At 48.6% G+C, this 16,360-nt stretch overlaps 2 protein-coding genes, 1 long non-coding RNA gene and 1 pseudogene across 4 annotated transcripts; 3 read left to right on the top strand and 1 right to left on the bottom strand.

Moving 5' to 3' along the window:
* The first annotated feature begins 1,256 nt into the window (after window positions 1–1,256).
* LOC109750938 (uncharacterized) lies at window positions 1,257–1,798 on the top strand. Its single transcript, XM_020309861.1, has 2 exons — window positions 1,257–1,382; window positions 1,433–1,798. Exons 1-2 carry the CDS (start codon window positions 1,257–1,259, stop codon window positions 1,796–1,798), a joined length of 492 nt encoding a protein of 163 aa, XP_020165450.1.
* A 3,121-nt stretch (window positions 1,799–4,919) lies between these two features.
* On the top strand, window positions 4,920–6,190 carry LOC109750949 (RING-H2 finger protein ATL64-like; annotated as a pseudogene).
* A 2,253-nt stretch (window positions 6,191–8,443) lies between these two features.
* Window positions 8,444–14,382, bottom strand: LOC120976431 (uncharacterized). 2 transcript variants are annotated; one of them, XR_012204190.1, is made up of 5 exons: window positions 13,770–14,382; window positions 11,650–12,261; window positions 10,978–11,568; window positions 10,469–10,761; window positions 8,444–10,400 (listed from the first exon to the last, which is right to left on the bottom strand). It is a non-coding gene; the product is annotated as an uncharacterized lncRNA (long non-coding RNA). The 2 variants fall into 2 exon arrangements; XR_012204189.1 differs by having other exon boundaries at window positions 8,444–10,761; window positions 13,770–14,379.
* LOC109750930 (uncharacterized) lies at window positions 8,763–12,292 on the top strand. The gene is made up of 2 exons (XM_020309853.4): window positions 8,763–11,526; window positions 11,623–12,292. Exons 1-2 carry the CDS (start codon window positions 8,763–8,765, stop codon window positions 12,021–12,023), a joined length of 3,165 nt encoding a protein of 1,054 aa, XP_020165442.1. The 3' UTR covers window positions 12,024–12,292.
* Window positions 14,383–16,360: the final 1,978 nt, after the last annotated feature.

Consider the following 16,360-nt stretch of genomic DNA (forward strand, 5'->3'; position numbering starts at 1 on the left):
TAGACAAAAGCGGACAAAGCGCGCGTGCATTTGAGCGAGCGCGTTGGAATTGCTCTAAGTGCATGCATATTGAAGTATGTGGAATGAATTTCTAGGTCCTCTGGTTCTCCTTCTCGTCAATTCATCTTGAAAAATACAGAAGTCAGGCGAATGATATATTCATCGCTTAATGTTAAGAGATTAAACTCAAATACAAAAGGTTATGAATCCAAATCCCACCCTCTAAAAATCCAAGGTAGTAGAAAACAATCCCGGCTCCGGTGTGGGCACCAATTGTTGTCGTCGGATACTACTAGTAAATAGTGGAATGAGCCACTGGTGCGAAACATTTTCTGGGCTGGGGATGCTAACGAGATTCTGAAGCAGTAGTCAAGTGTTATGACCGGCATATTAGAGGCTTAGCCCAGTTAGTTGTGGTCCAGCCTATTTTATCGTTATTAGGGGCTTAGCCCAATTATCTTAGTAGAAGGATTATATAAACTCATGTAAGGATCCGTTTTAGAATTAAGTAAGAAGCAATCATATTTGCTCGGCTTCCTTAGGGAGCCGGGAGACCTAACCCTAGTCGCCTCCTTCCCTGCGCCATCTCCCTCTTAGCCACCGCCTCCTTGCGCACGACGACGCCTAGCCGCCGGCGTCTGCGTGTTCGTCCACGACCAGCTCCCTCCTTCCCCTACAACCTCCGGCCTAGACCCGATAGAACCCTAATTTCTACTAGTATGGTATCAGTTAGCTTCGGTTTGATCATGTCTTCATCGCCGCCCAAGCTCTTCCGCTGCCGGTCACCTCGTCGCCTCCGGCGACCACCACGACCGTCGCCCCGCTCCTGCCCGCACCGGGATCCTCCGTTGCGCCCGCCCCTGCCGTCCTCACCCCGGAGGAGGTGTCCGAGGCGCTGCGGGACCTAACCCAGGCGGTCCAAGAGATCTGCCTGTTCTTGGCCGGGTCCTACGGGCCTCACCCGGCTGCACCGGCCATCGCCGCCGCACCAGGCAGCCTTCGCCGCGCTCGCCGGGCCGCTGCAGCTGCCATCCACCGCCACCACCGCCCCGCCCTGGCTGTAGTGGCAGCCATCGCTCCTGGCGGCCTCCGCCGCGCTTGGTGCTTCGCTGCAGCTGCAGCTGCCACCGCCGGTCAGCTCTGACCCCGCATCGACTGCGCCGGCGGGAGTCCCGATCCACCAGGTCTGGTTTCCACCCTCGCCGTCCCCGCTACCGACCTGGTTGACCGAGTCATCGTCTCAGCCAGTCTACAGGATGGCCTCGGGACCGCCGCACGTGCCATCACAGCAGGCGCAGTACAGCGGGTCCTCCCACTCCACGGGCCCCTACGTTGGCCTCGCCGCGCCGCCGTTCCACCGGGGGGCTGTGATCACCGACCCGGTGCCGCTGCTCCGCACCGCCGAGCCGTAGCCCACGGCGGTCATACCCAGACGGCGCCGCGCTTCGCCAAGCTCGCCTTCGCCACCTACGACGGCACCGAGGACCCCGTCAACTGGCTTAATCAGTGTGACCAGTTCTTCCGGGGGCAACACACGCTCGCGTCGGACCGCACCTGGCTCGCTTCATATCACCTCCGAGGCGGCGCACATACTTGGTATTACGCTCTCGAGCAGGACGAGGGCGGCATGCTTCCATGGGAGCGTTTTCGGGAGCTCTGCCTCCTTCGCTTCGGGCCGCCGATACACGGGAGCCGGCTGGCGGAGTTGGGTCGTCTCCCCTTCACCTCTACGGTGCAGGACTTCACCGACCGCCTTCAGGCCTTGGCGTGCCACGCGCCCGGCGTGACGGCTCGCTAGCGGGCCGAGCTCTTCGTCGGCAGTCTGCCGGATCATATCCGCGTGGACGTGGAGCTACAGGGACCCCAGGACCTCCAGACGGCCATGTACTATGCCCGCGCGTTCGAGCACCGCGCGGGGGCCATCCAGCAGACGTTACCGTCCCGGGGCGCTGGGCCGCCACCCTGGCCGGACGTTCCCGCGCAGGGCCGGCCTGCTCAGGCTTCCGTGGCACCCCTCGCCGCGACTGCGGCGCGCCCGTTCCGCCGGCTCGCCATGGCCGAGCAACTCGAGCGTCACCGCCAAGGGTTGTGCTTCAATTGCGACGAGCCCTACGTGCCCGGCCACGTCTGCTCGCGACTCTTCTACCTGGAGGGTGCAGATTACATTGAGGAGGCCGCCGCAGCCGGGCTCGGCGACCTGCCCGCCCCAGCTGCCGCGGAGGTGTTTGGTGACGGTTGATCACCTCGAGGAGTTCCGCAAGCGCTTCCCCGCCTTCCAGCTCGAGGACGAGTTGTTTGTGCAGCGGGGAGAAATGTTATGACCGGCATATTAGGGGCTTAGCCCAGTTAGTTGTGGCCCAGTCTATCTTATCGTTATTAGGGGCTTAGCCCAATTATCTTAATAGGATGATTATATAAACTCGTGTAAGGATCCGTTTTGGAATTAAGCAAGAAGCAATCATATTTGCTCGGCTTTCTTAGGGAGCCGGGAGACCTAACCCTAGCCGCCTCCTTTCCTGCGCCATCTCTCACTAAGCCGCCGCCTCCTCGCGCACGACGGCGCCCAGCCGCTAGCGTCCGCGTGTTTGTCCACGACCAGCTCCCTCCTTCCCCTACAACCTCCGGCCTAGACCCGGTAGAACCCTAGTTTGGCATGATCTATGACCGCGGGCCTTTTTAAAATTCTATGCGGACATGAAATGGTCTTCGCGTTGGGCGCACGGTTGACCCAAACGTAAAAGTGGACGGACGACGAGCGGTCGGTTGACCCAAATATACAAAAGCGGACAGCGCGCGTCCATTTGAGCGGGCGCGTTGGAATTGCTCTAAGTGCATGCATATTGAAGTATGTGGAATGAATTTCTAGGTCCTCTGGTTCTCCTTCTCGTCAATTCATCTTGAAAAATACAGAAGTCAGGCGAATGATATATTCATCGCTTAATGTTAAGAGATTAAACTCAAATACAAAAGGTTATGAATCCAAATCCCACCCCTCTAAAAATCCAAGGTAGCAGGAAACGATCCCGGCTCCGGTGTGGGCACCAATTGTTGTCGTCGGATACTACTACTAGTAAATAGTGGAATGAGCCACTGGTGCGAAAAAAATTCTGGGCTGGGGACGCTAATGAGATTCTGAAGCACTAGTCAAGATTCTACGGTTTGGCTCTAGGCGAAGAGTGACCAGTTCACGTCAAAAGCCCTCACAAACTGGCTGGCTTATAACGACTGTTGCTTCGGTCACAATCTGGAAGGAGAATCAGAACAGTTATTATGACCAAGGGGAAGAAACTGGTGCAGGATTTGAACAGTCTTGGCCCCGGGCGAACAAATCTCGGTATCTCATCTGTTCGGAGGAAGAGGAGGCCCAGGCGAATCCAGTTCTCCGTTTTGCTCAGGACAGGTTAATTCTAGAAAGTGACAGTGCTAATGTGGTCATAGTAACCAACATCAAAGTCTGCAACTACCAACGTGCCCCGCTCGAGGGACCCCTATCTGGGGAACGTAGAGGGGGCGGAGCCAGGATTTAAACTTGAGGGGGGCAGGAAATAATATGATTCCATAAAAAATAGACCATCAAAATATATCAAGTCTGAGTTATTGTTTGTGTCTTCCCCTCTGTTCTTGTCTCATATCAAAAAAAATTAATTAGAATGTGCATATTTTTATCTCGGCCATTTTCCTATGTCTTTGAATTGACATCATCAAACCATACTCATCTCGCCTCTCACACTTTTTATGTGTTGGCATCTACCACATATTAATCACAGAGACTAAAGTAGATCTTCGATTGCACTTTCAAGAATGAATTACATGCTAACTAATGTGCAAATAACTTAATGAGATTTAAGAAAAAATTAGACAGCTCAAAATTAGTAAAAGCACGTTAAAAAGATACACACCCCATTAGTGAATTAATCTATTGGCTGTAGAGCTCATATGAAGAAAACTGAACCAGTAGATTGTAATCCATACAGAAATGAACTAGCTACTACTTATAATCTGTGTACCGATATACGTACCTTCAGATTTAGAGCGCAGATCAAGTAGAGCAATGGTGAAATTGAGAACACAGCAACTCCGCAGAAGCAATCGAGATAGAGCAGCCATGACTAACACCGTAGCACACTAGAGCCCCGGTAGCTGGCAGTGTGCGTGTCTCCTACAGCCCGGCGACTAGCGTAGAATCGATGGACGACGGCGGCGGCCAGTCATACGCGAATGAAGCGAAAAATCACCACGTCGATCAGCCGATCCATCCGAAACGACGTGCGGCGCTAGCCGCTAGGTCAAGGGGCAACGAGATGGAAAATATGGCCTGATCATGGGCTCATTTAGTTGGGCTTTGTTGCATACGCGGAAACGTGTAACTGCATGAATTAGACTAGGCCTGAAAAACTAACTAATTACGAGTTTTTTACAGCCATTAGTATTTAATCCTAGTATTACATGACGTGGGATGAAACGTGTGTTGGGCTCGTGGTTCGTGGATGACACGCATGGTTTCCTCCTCCGACGTCTTAGTCATATGGAGTTGTCAGATCTGAAATACAATGACGTGTCCGGGGTGTTTTCCTGGAACTTTGGTGCTGTTCTGAGCCGTACAATTGACTCCAAAGTCTAGTCTAGGGGGCGAAGGCAGAGACCGTGAGGAGCGAGTTTGCCCGCTGCCTCGCAGTTCAGTCTCCAGTCTCATACTTTTTTCGTTCCATATTAGTTGTCGCTCAAACGGATGTATCTAGCGCTGAAATATGTCTACATACATTCATTTCATCGATAACTATATGGAACAGAGAGAGTAAGTATCATAGTCCCTCTCAATCGTGGAATTATTCAAAGTCAGTCGAACGAGTCTCCCCAGCCTGCGTGCCCCGCATGACACGCCAGAATCATCATCTAATCAAAAACCCAAAAATGCACCTCGATCCAACCTTCTCTCTCCCCGCATCAGCGAGGATATCTTCGTCATGTTTCACATCTATAAGTATGTGTGTGCACCAACACAAACCAATCCAATTCCAAAACACAAGTGAAGCGCGGCGTGCAGCTGAGCTAGCTACGGTCTTTCTTTTTTGCTTTGTTGGGCGTGCTGCTACGATCTATTTATTCTACGTGCCGTGGCCATGGGCGCGCACCCCAGCGAATACGCCGGCGAGGACCCATGCCGCCGCCGCCGCCGCAAACTCCGCGGATGCGACCCAATTCCACCGACACCGCATGCGCCTAAGCCCGTCACCGGTCCGGTGGTGGAGGTGGAGGTGGAGGCTCCGTCGAGCTACGCCACTGCCGGCAAGGTCCTGTTCGTCGCGGCCGGGGCGTTCGCGGGCGTCCTGCTGGCCCTCGTCGCGCTGCACCTCTACAACAGCGGCCGGCGCCAGCGCGCGCGCGACCGACGCAGCCTGCCCATCTCCGGCGAGGCGCCTTCGCCGCGGGGGCTCGACCCCCTCGACCCCGCGGTGCTCCGCGCGCTTCCCGTGGTCGCCGCGGCCGCCGGCGCCGGGGACTGCGCGGTCTGCCTCGCCGAGTTCGAGCGCGGCGAGGAGGCGCGCGCGCTGCCGCGGTGCGGCCACCGGTTCCACGTCGAGTGCATCGATGCCTGGTTCCGCGGGAACTCCACGTGCCCCCTGTGCCGCGCCGCCGTCGAGGCGCCGGACGACGCCGAGGCCCGTCCCGAGGTGCGCGTCGATGTGGCTGCCGCCGACGCCGCTGCGGCCAAGGGCGGTGCGCCGGTGACAGGGCAGGATGTCCTGCGGCACGGAGCTTGACAAGACGAGGCGGGTCTCTGCTTCCACCCGATCCGCTTCCTTCTGACGTGCCCTTGGATGCGAGGAAGCTTCCTTCCTCCTTCCGGCACCAGCATGGAGGACCATCATCGGTGCGCGTCGAGGGCATTTATTCCGTCTGACCGAGCATATAGTTTTGTTGGTGATGCTCGGTGTGGCTAATTTTCTACTCCCTCTGTACGGGGAGCGTACAAATTTGGCACATGGAATTTTTTCAAGGTGAATTTGGCAAACTTGTAGTATTTATTGCACTAGAAGAAATGGCGTGCTACGCCGGGCGAAAACCCTAGGCCCGACGTCAATTGGTCGTGTCACGGCGATGTGCTGCATTGCTGTATTGATGACGAATGTATTGTTTGGAGATTGTTCGATGTAATATACAGGGTTGAAAACATATGATCCAAACTTAAGTAGGAGTTTGACTTGACACGGCGCGATTGTGCGCCGTTCAATTGATCACTTCCTAGAAGCGTTATTTTTCGGAGAATCGTTCCCGTAGTCCATGTGTCGTCAAAAGATGGTTGGTATTGCTTCAAGTTCCGTCCTCGGTCAACGCCTACAAGAACTATTGGCCCAATCGCCCTGTTCATCTTCCGCTTTCAGCTCCCCATACTCCACGTACTCCTTCAGATTATAGTATTTGCTGACCATGGTGGCATGTCCTTGCACGTCATTGAGATAGCTCTCCAGCTCATTGCAAAAGCCTTATGCCATAGCAATCGTTTGCATACCATCGCTCACCAGCGGTAGGCAGACTGGCCAGCCCATTATACATCGAGGCGAAGCGAGCAAACCACACTGATCGGTTTTGGGAACGTTCCTGAACCGTTTTCTTTTCTTTTACTGTTCTATCCGGTTTTCCTTTTTTTTGTTCCTTTTTATTTTTATTCTCTTTTTTTGTTTTTTGTTTCACAAATTTCAAAAAAATTGAATTCATGTACATTTTTTATTTTAAAAAACTTTTATTTTAAGTCTCCAAATAGTTTTTAAATTCACAGATTTTTTCAAAATCTTGTTTTTAAATTTTTTATTTTTAAAATTACATGAATCCCTTTTGAATTTTCTACATTTATTGAATTCATGAACATTTTAAATTTGCACAATATTTCCAATTCATGAATATTTTAAAATTTTATGAATAATATAATAATTCATGGAAATTTTCTGTATTTGCAAAAAAACATTTTTTTTAATTCGTGATTTTTTCTACTTAAAAATATACAGACCGAATTAAAAAAAAGCAGGCGTGAGCTTCGGTGGCTAGCTGTGACTGTGCTCTATGGGCCAGACTCGTGTCACGGAGTCGACGCGAGCAACCTGCCCCCATGCTACTGGGCTGGCTCATGTTAGAGGTACCCGTTGAGCTTCATTTTCAGCCGATTTTGTGACTAGAATGTTCCGCGTGCTTTTTTTCCCTTTCAATTCTTTTTTAGTTCTTCTTGTATTTTTTCCTTTATTTATTAATTTTATTTTTAAAATTTGCAAAAGGGAAAAAATCAATTTTTCACCTTTTCAAATTCATGAACTTTTTTATTTCATGAATTTTCAAATTCGTGAACTTTTTCCAAAATTCTTGCACATTTTGTGAAATTCGTTTTTTAATGTATGAATTTTCTTAACCGATAGATAGCCGGATCTAGTTTCTTTACCTGAGAAAGCAGAGAGTTTTGTTACTAGTAACACCTGACAAAACAAACCTGTTACAGTAAAACAATAATTAAGCATATATCCGGTTAAAAAAAAGGCATATCCTTTCACATGACAATTCTACCAGATGTTGTATGCTATTCTTTTTATTCTTTTGCCTCGTAGGCCCTAGTGTATACTTTATAAAAAATCTCTGTGATAAGAAATCCTTACAGGTTTGCTTCAAAAAGAAAATAAAAAACAATTCTACCAGGCCATTTACTAGCCATATAAATCCAGCAACAGAAACACATACTATGATAGTTTGATTTTGCTAACCTACACAATGTCCAGTCTCTAATGGCTTGATTCAGCTAACCTGCACACACGCACACACACAAAAAACTTAGTTCAGATATGCAGCTTTAAATGAAATACAAGCTCACAGTGGATCAAACTTAAGCCACAATGATTTCGCAAAAGTAATAATAACCACATTGGTCAAATTCTGTGGGTTGAGTTTCCAGGCCTTCTGGGTCTCCTTAACAGCAGGTCTTCACTTCTCCCCATTTGGTCTGGTCTTGAAAAAGAAAAGGTTAAGTCAACCATATGATATATTTATTGCTCAATGCTAATAACACAGTTATGAATCCAAGTCCCACCCCTCTCACTTTCTATAATTATGAAATGCTCTACACTTTTACTGTCTTACACAGAATTTACGATGACTTCAAGCAGTAAATGATCTACCTCATGACCCGTTGCGTGATGTAAATAGGGTGATAATAATCAGCTCTCTCTCTCTCTCTCTTTTCGTACTTTGGAGCTTAAAGGCATTCACAAACCTGGGGAACAACGAAACAGAGCACTCTGTACTTGTGCAGGGATAAGTCTGCAAAAAAAAGTCTGCGAGAGTACAAGGCAGACGAACACATCATCACCACCGGAAATAATGAACACGCGCTGGAAATTATATATGAACTTTGGTGGGGGCAGGAACAGTATAGACTGAACAAAAAAAATTTGGTGCGGCCTACTTCAAGAGAAAATGGCGAGAAGTTTCCTGATGAATGGATTGGAAAACAATGTCGTGTCAATACCCACATTGAATCTTTTGCTTCAGAAAGTGGACACTTTGAGACTTGAGAGCAACAGAAAGTGAACACGCTAGTGACACAGAGAGGACAATGAAGTCAAAACTGAAGAAAAAGCAGGCAGAGAGGAAGAAAGTGACACCTCTCCCCTCTGTGACTAAATCAGCCAAAATGCCACCTGGGTTACTAGCCTCGGCCTGCTGAATTCAGCTGCTTCTGCTACCTTCCAAACCACTGCCACGTTCGAAACCGAACCGAAGAAATGGCCGAGATGCCCCCCGTGAGGTTGCTTTTGTTGTCCCTCCTCTTCACCCTCGTGATCGCCACGGCGAGGGACAGTGTTGGCAACCATGATGATGATGATGGAGCCGCCTTGCTTGCTTTCAAGGTGGGTATCAGGAGGGGCGGAAGCTCTGGCCCACTCCGCTCGTGGAACAGCAGCACCAGCTTCTGCAGCTGGGAGGGTGTGACCTGTGGCGGCGGCAGCGGCAGGGTGGTGGCGCTGGACCTGTCCTCCCATGGGCTCGCTGGGATGCTCCCGGCGGCCATTGGGAACCTCACATCGTTACGGACGCTCAACCTGAGCTTCAACTGGTTCCATGGGGGCATCCCGGCGAGCCTTGGCCGCCTTCATCGTCTCCAGACGCTTGACCTGAGCTATAACTCACTCTCCGGCACGCTGCCTGACAACATGAGCCTCTGCACCGGCATGACGGCCCTGGTCCTCGGCAGCAACAACCTCGGCGGGCTCATCCCGTCCAGCCTCGGTGATACACTGACCAACCTGAAGAAGGTCTCGCTGACGAACAACAGCTTGACAGGCGCCGTCCCAGCGTCGCTAGCCAACCTGTCGTTCCTGCAACACCTCGATCTCTCCATCAACCAGCTCGAGGGCTCGATCCCACCAGGACTCAGAGGCCTCAGGAGCATCTCTCACATCGATCTCTCCGCAAACGGATTCTCCGGTGCGCTCCCAAGCTCTCTCTACAACCTGTCATTGCTGAGGAGCCTTCAGGTTGAGGGGAACACGCTGCAAGGAAGCATCCCTGCCGACATCGGCGACAGGCTCCCGGCCATGGAAAAGCTTGTCTTGTCCCGGAACAGATTCAGCGGCGCCATCCCTCACTCAGTCACCAACCTCTCCTCTCTCACAGCACTTCGCCTTGGGTGGAACCAGTTTAGCGGCCACGTACCTCGCACGCTGGGGAGGTCGCAGGACCTGCGGTACCTGGAGCTGGCTGGCAACAAGCTTGAAGCAGACAACAGCAGGGGATGGGAGTTCATGGATTCGCTTGCAAACTGCACCCAGCTACAGTATCTGGCCCTCGACAACAACTCCTTCAGAGGGCAGCTGCCAGGTTCAGTCGTAAACCTCTCAACAAGTCTCGAGAAGTTTTTCATAGGCTACAACAACATCTCAGGGGAAATCCCTTCAGACATCTCCAATCTGGCAGGCCTGAAGGTGCTGCAGGTAGCAAATACCTCCGTGTCAGGAGCTATTCCAGAGAGCATCGGGAAGCTAGCAAACCTGGTCATGTTCTTCATGTTCAACAATGCCTTGTCAGGCCTCGTGCCACCATCTGTCGGGAACCTCACCAGGTTGAACTGGATCCTCGCGTACAATAATAACCTGGAAGGACCAATCCCAGCGAGCCTAGGGAAACTCAAGGACCTCAACATTCTGGATATGTCCAAAAATCGCCTGAATGGCTCCATTCCCAGAGAGATCTTCAAACTGTCTTCACTTTCTATACAACTAGACCTGTCATACAATTCCCTTTCTGGACCCTTGCCATCAGAGGTTGGTAGCTTGACTAACCTTAATTGGTTGGTACTATCAGGAAATCAGTTACGCGGTAGGATACCTGAAAGTATCTCGAGTTGCACGGTCCTGGAATACCTGTTATTGCATAATAACTCGTTTGAAGGAAGCATACCAACAAATTTGAAGAATATAAAGGGGCTCACCACAGTAAGCTTGTCAATGAACAAGTTGTCCGGTACGATTCCCGATGCCTTCGATGGAATTGCCACTTTGAAAGAGCTGTATCTGGCACAGAACAACTTGACTGGGCCAATCCCAGCTGTTCTACAAAATTTGACATTGCTGTCGGTGCTAGATTTGTCGTTCAATAATCTGGAAGGTGAAGTGCCAACTGGGGGCGTCTTTAGAAACCTAACCTATGAATGGGTCCAAGGAAACAGTAAGTTGTGTGGTGGAGTACATCAGCTTCACCTGGCTCCATGTTCCTCCTTATACCCTGTGAGAAATCACAAAAAGTCTCTTGTAGTACCTCTCACAGTAACAGGGTCACTCATGCTACTAGTTTCAGTTATTGTTATTGTTTGGTTACTCCACAGGAAGCTCAAAGAAAGTAACAAGTTTCATATGCTACCTTTAACTATTGACAAACATCAGAGAGTGTCTTATCAAGCAATTTTCAACGGAACTAATGAGTTCTCAGAGGCCAACTTACTTGGTAAAGGAAGATATGGTGCTGTTTACAGATGCACCTTGGATGATGAGGGTACAGCTACAAGTGTGGCCGTAAAGGTGTTTGACCCCCAACAATCAGGATCTTCCAAGAGTTTTGAGGTTGAATGTGAGGCCTTGAGAAGAGTGCGTCACCGATGTATCCTAAAAATCATCACCTGTTGCGCAAGCATCAGCCCCCAAGGTCAAGAGTTCAAGGCTCTGGTTTTTGAGCTCATGCCCAACAACAGTCTAGACAGCTGGCTTCATCCTAAATCCCAAGAGCGGGCTCCATGCAGTACGCTCAGCCTAGCTCAGCGGCTGGACATTGCTGTTGATATCCTGGATGCACTGGACTATCTTCACAACGACTGTCAACCACCGATCATCCACTGTGATATCAAGCCAAGCAACATACTCCTCGCACAGGACATGACTGCACGTGTTGGAGATTTTGGCATAGCAAGAGTTCTTCCTGAGAATGCAAGCCAAACCATGCTGAATTCAACTAGCTCCACAGGAGTACGAGGTTCCATTGGCTACATTGCTCCAGGTTAGGAACAAACATTGTTGCATTATTTTCTTTGCTCCTAGCCTGTTTCATGTTCCTAAATACGGTTAATGATCAATCATGGCTGCAAATATGCAGAGTACGGTGAAGGATCTGCTGCCTCACCTATTGGTGATGTTTATAGCCTCGGTATATTGTTGCTTGAGATGTTCACCGGAAGAAGCCCCACAGACGACAAGTTCAATGGTTCACTGAATCTGCATAAATTTGCTCAGGCCGCTCTTCCAAATAAAGTCATGGAAATAGCCGACCCAGCAATCTGGATACACACAGAGGCAAATGATACAGGTGCAGCCGACACCGGCACTGCAAGAACAAGAACTGAGGAATGCTTGGTTTCTGTCATGAGTGTTGGCATATCCTGCTCAATGCAACAGCCCAGAGAGCGAATGCTGATAAGGGATGCAGCTTCAGAGATGCATGCAATCAGAGATGCGTACCTTATATTTGCCAATTCACCGATACATCAGAGAGAATAAAGCACCCATGCAATGATATCCAACTAATGAACATGTAGTTACTTGAGCAATTGATGCAGTTTGTAGCGGCGAAGATGATATTTCTTTGTTAACACGATGATCCGGCTCAGCTTCAGGCACTACCTCGCCACCCTCCAGACTGTTATATGGAATCCTCGCCTTTAATTCCTCAGCTCAAGATGTCATGTTAGTGATTCATCAAACCGCATGTAAGCCCCTCCATGTACCAATACGATACCTAATAAGTTGAATTAATCTTTTTCGGTTAATACTACAATACAAGATGATCTCCAACAATTCCCGAGTGCAAGTGAGTAACACTCCTTCAGAATTGTTCTCAGATGTCCAAGTCAAGTCTGAAAATCTGACCAGACTAGAGAAAAAGGGTAACCAATAAATAATTCCCAGGAAATCATATTATATATGAAAAAATGAGTGAATATCCAACCTATTGTAGTCTAATCTGAGACCACGCGACTCAGAATGTACCGTGCACGGGCTAAATACTCTGGTCCCCATGACCCCACCTCGTGACCGGAACTAACAAATATGAAATCCCTTTCAAAGGTTGATCTGAAGAGATGACAAGTTACCAAAACTGCAAGCTGTAACAGTAGTGTAGTCTGGAAGAACTCAAGAACAGCTACACCAGGACTGGAGTGCCCTACAACAAGAACCAAGCTGGAAAAAATTGCTCCCCAGCAAAGAGGTGAAATTTGCTTTTCCCTAAGAAAAATGCAACATCCATAGCTTGCATCACAAATGTTACCGCCATTATGTGACATGCAAAAGATTAAAAAAAAAGGTACTGCCATCATGTGACATGTGAAAGATCAAGCATTTGATGGCTATAGAATGGAGTAAAAGCCCGACTATGTGTTCATAATGAATCTGCTAAATGCCTTCGATGGACCTCAAAATTTCCACCTAATTATCGAATTAAAATGAATTTCAGTCGTTGCCCACAGGATAAAACAAAGACATCTTACTCAATTCAGAGACTGGTTAGGCAGCTGGTAGTGTGGGTGTTTGTTGGCCCTTTATTTGTTTGCCCTTGTTTCTTTTCTTCCAAATATAGTTCTCATGTAGTACAATTTATTTTCTGCTTGTAGCCTTGTAATCTTAATTTAAATAAATATAACAGGGGGGTGGGGCTTTGCCCTACTGCACAACTCAAAACAAATGAACTGAATCGCATGAACATAAGGCATAAGATAAATTTATCCCCATGGAAATAGAAAACATTTTGAAAAAATCACCAATTGCGCAGACCATTACAGTTTTATCAACATCACAAGTAAACAACAATTTGTTTTTGTATTTTGAGCTTTGGACACTGAGTTCTAATACATGAATAACAAGTGGTATATTATACTATTTCACAACCTTTCTGGAACTTGTTGAGAAGCAATCATGCACACGGAGTGACATATATTAACACTAAAAATGACTAAATATATAGAACGTACTAATCAGCCAGCTTAACTGGCAGGATTTTCCCCGATTTTTTTAACATAGAGCAGACACGAACACTAAAACAGTAGAGTGGCATTTATCTATGATCAACAGATCCGCCGAAGAGCATAATAAATCTCTATACCATTTAACATAATCAATCATTAAATTCCAGCTTGATTCTAAGGATTTGAGTTCAATCGAAGGTCGCATGACAATTCACAGCAGGGGGGCGGGGGGGGGGGGGGGGGGGGGGGGGGGGGGTCCAGGGAGCAGAGACGGGTGCTGAACCTCTCGGTCGGGGTCGCTGTCGTCGGCCGGCCTCGTCGTTCGTGCGCCATGAACTGAACTTGGAGGCGCGCTTGGACTTGGCGGCTGCGCACCTTGTTGTGGAAGAGGCGGTCCACCGGCGAGATCGAGCCCCTCCGACGGCGGAATCGGGTGCGGCCTGCAGCGTTGAGGACTTGCCACGGGTTGGCGGTAAGCCCTGTCCAGGTACTGATGGGAATCGGGCCGGCCGCACGGCGCAGCCCGCCGGCGACATGCGCGCTCCCTCGCTCCGGCGCGCGTGTGTATAGTGACTGAGGTAGACGGCGAGTTCTTCCACGACGGGCTGGCACTTGTTGGGCCAGTATGGGCCGGGCAGAGGATCTATCAGGCTTTAGTTGTGGGGAATATGTATCCAGTGCACACACTTGTGATGTCTCGAAAAAAGAAAACTGGGCTGTAGCCCAGTGGCAAGGACACAGTGGTGTTTCCTCGCAGACCAGGGTTTGACTCCCATCAAGAGCGAATTTTCGCGATCTCACCCTGTGGGTTTCTTCTATAAAAATATTTCCTGCGTGCTAGTCCTTATGGACTTTTTTTTATGTCTCAAAGAAAAACTTATGGTGCACCGAATGCCGTAATATATTTAAAAAAATCAGAAAAAGATCTAGAACATTGACACGACATCAATGTATGTTGTCAAAAAAATCATATCAAAATTTGAAACATTTCTTGAGAAAAAAATGAAAATTTTGAAATCAATGTGACATTGGGCAAAACCTAAAGCCCAACTTATGTTATGTACTATTTAGTGTTGAATTTGGCTTTTTTTTATTTTGAGCTATATTTCGAATTTTGTGACAGCCTGCATTTATGTTCTGTGATTTTGCTAAAATAAATTCCAAATGTTTGAACAAGTTAAAATATGCACCAGTAGCACCACAAGCACTGGTGCACTAGATTTTCTCCCTTTAGTTGTGCATGTAGTATCCAGGTACAACAACAAAAAAAAGCCTAAATGAAGGTACGGCGAAAAAAACATGAGCACACTTAATTGTGCTTTTTCAAGAGTGCGCTTAATTTTAACTCAAAAGAAGCGCACTTAATTTTCTTGTTTTAAAAAAAGTTAAATAATTTTTTCCCTTTTGCTCCAAAGAAAATTTACATATCTTGCTTGTTCCCCTAAAAAAACTTAAATTTCTTGCTTTTTGCTTTTTCTCAAAAAAGAAACTTAAGTTTCTATTATTGTTCATCGTAATATAGTACTGTATATTGTTCTCTATTTTCTTGAAAAGTCAGATTTATTATAAAAAATTATCAAAAGTACAAAACATTTAATATATAATAAAAATTACATCAAAGCCCCTGGACCATGGAACGACCATTGCTGCCATCAGAACGAGCCAATGACGTGTCGTTGTCGCCGCTTCCGTATTGAAGTCAGACTCGCCTAGTTGATGACAGTCGGGAGTTTGTGCAGGTTCCCCTATGGATTGTCACCCCAAAACCATAGTTGTCATTATTGAACCCTTGAATCGATCCGAAAAACCTCACACAAAAATCTTGCCCTTGCGTGCGCATGGCAAGGAATCCTAACCTCGTCGCCCCCGGAACCAAAAGGAATCCATGTCAGGGTTACATCGACTTCGTCAAGGCAGACAAACTTAAGGAGGATCGGTGCCTGAAAGACTGAATTGGAGAAGAAGCGGGGTTATCCGCCCAAGTGCTGCTCCTACGAGGACTAAAAGCCTAACATATCTACTAGTCGAAGTCGAGGCATCAAGATTCCCCTCCCCGCCACAGATCGTCGGAGCGGTCGTCAAAGGGAAGACGAATCCATGGACTCGTCGTGATCGAGGGGATGAAGCCTTGACCCTAGTAGCCTTGCGAAGGGGAAAGAAAGAGTCGTAGCAGCCAATGGCCGTTTTGTTTTCTAGTTTGGACTACCAGTGTGCAGTGAGTGCGTTTGCCTCTGGCGGCCCCTGCATAGCTAGGCTACGTTTAGCTTGGCTCATTTGAACTTAGCAAAACACACGCAAACGTTTGTTGTGTGGTTGCGACCAAAAGCTAGTGCTGAGTAAATAGGTAATTTTTCGACTAATTTAATCCATAGATAAATCACTAGCATGGCACTGACTGAATTGATGACGTACTGACTCTGATCTAAACATGCACGTACAAAGCAAACAGTAGACAAATCTACACATACTGCTAGTACTGCTAATACGAAAATAAACAGGAGCGGGATAAACGCGTTATACCCTCCAGTAGGCCATGCAGACGCTGCGGCGGTGGTGGCGGCAGCAGCGTCCTCAGTGGCCTTCTTGCCGGCTTCAGCTTTCTCGGCGGCGGCACGTTCGGCGTCGATGGACATGGTGATGACGAGGACGACGCGGACGTAGAGGAAGTAGACGAACGGCGAGCAGTCGCGTAGTCGCTTCCCAAAAACCTATTCGCCTTTCTCCCGTACAGGAACCGGAGAGACGGGGTTTCGGAGACCTGCTCTTTCGTCGACCATGTACGCGGCGGACGGGATGGAGTCACCGGCGGCAGCAGAAGCAAAGGAACGACGGTGGGCGTGCGCGTGGAGCAGATGTGATCTGTTCGTTGCGGCT

Source organism: Aegilops tauschii, chromosome 3 (genome assembly GCF_002575655.3).
Source record: "Aegilops tauschii subsp. strangulata cultivar AL8/78 chromosome 3, Aet v6.0, whole genome shotgun sequence".
NCBI classification, from domain to species: Eukaryota; Viridiplantae; Streptophyta; class Magnoliopsida; order Poales; family Poaceae; genus Aegilops; species Aegilops tauschii.

Coding starts and splice junctions, on each gene's coding strand:
- LOC109750938 (XM_020309861.1), top strand. CDS start 1,257: ATGGCCTCGGGACCGCCGCACGTGCCATCACAGCAGGCGCAGTACAGC. Junction 1,383..1,432: donor GGGCTGTGATCACCGACCCG/GTGCCGCTGCTC, acceptor GGTCATACCCAG/ACGGCGCCGCGCTTCGCCAA.
- LOC109750930 (XM_020309853.4), top strand. CDS start 8,763: ATGGCCGAGATGCCCCCCGTGAGGTTGCTTTTGTTGTCCCTCCTCTTC. Junction 11,527..11,622: donor CATTGGCTACATTGCTCCAG/GTTAGGAACAAA, acceptor GCAAATATGCAG/AGTACGGTGAAGGATCTGCT.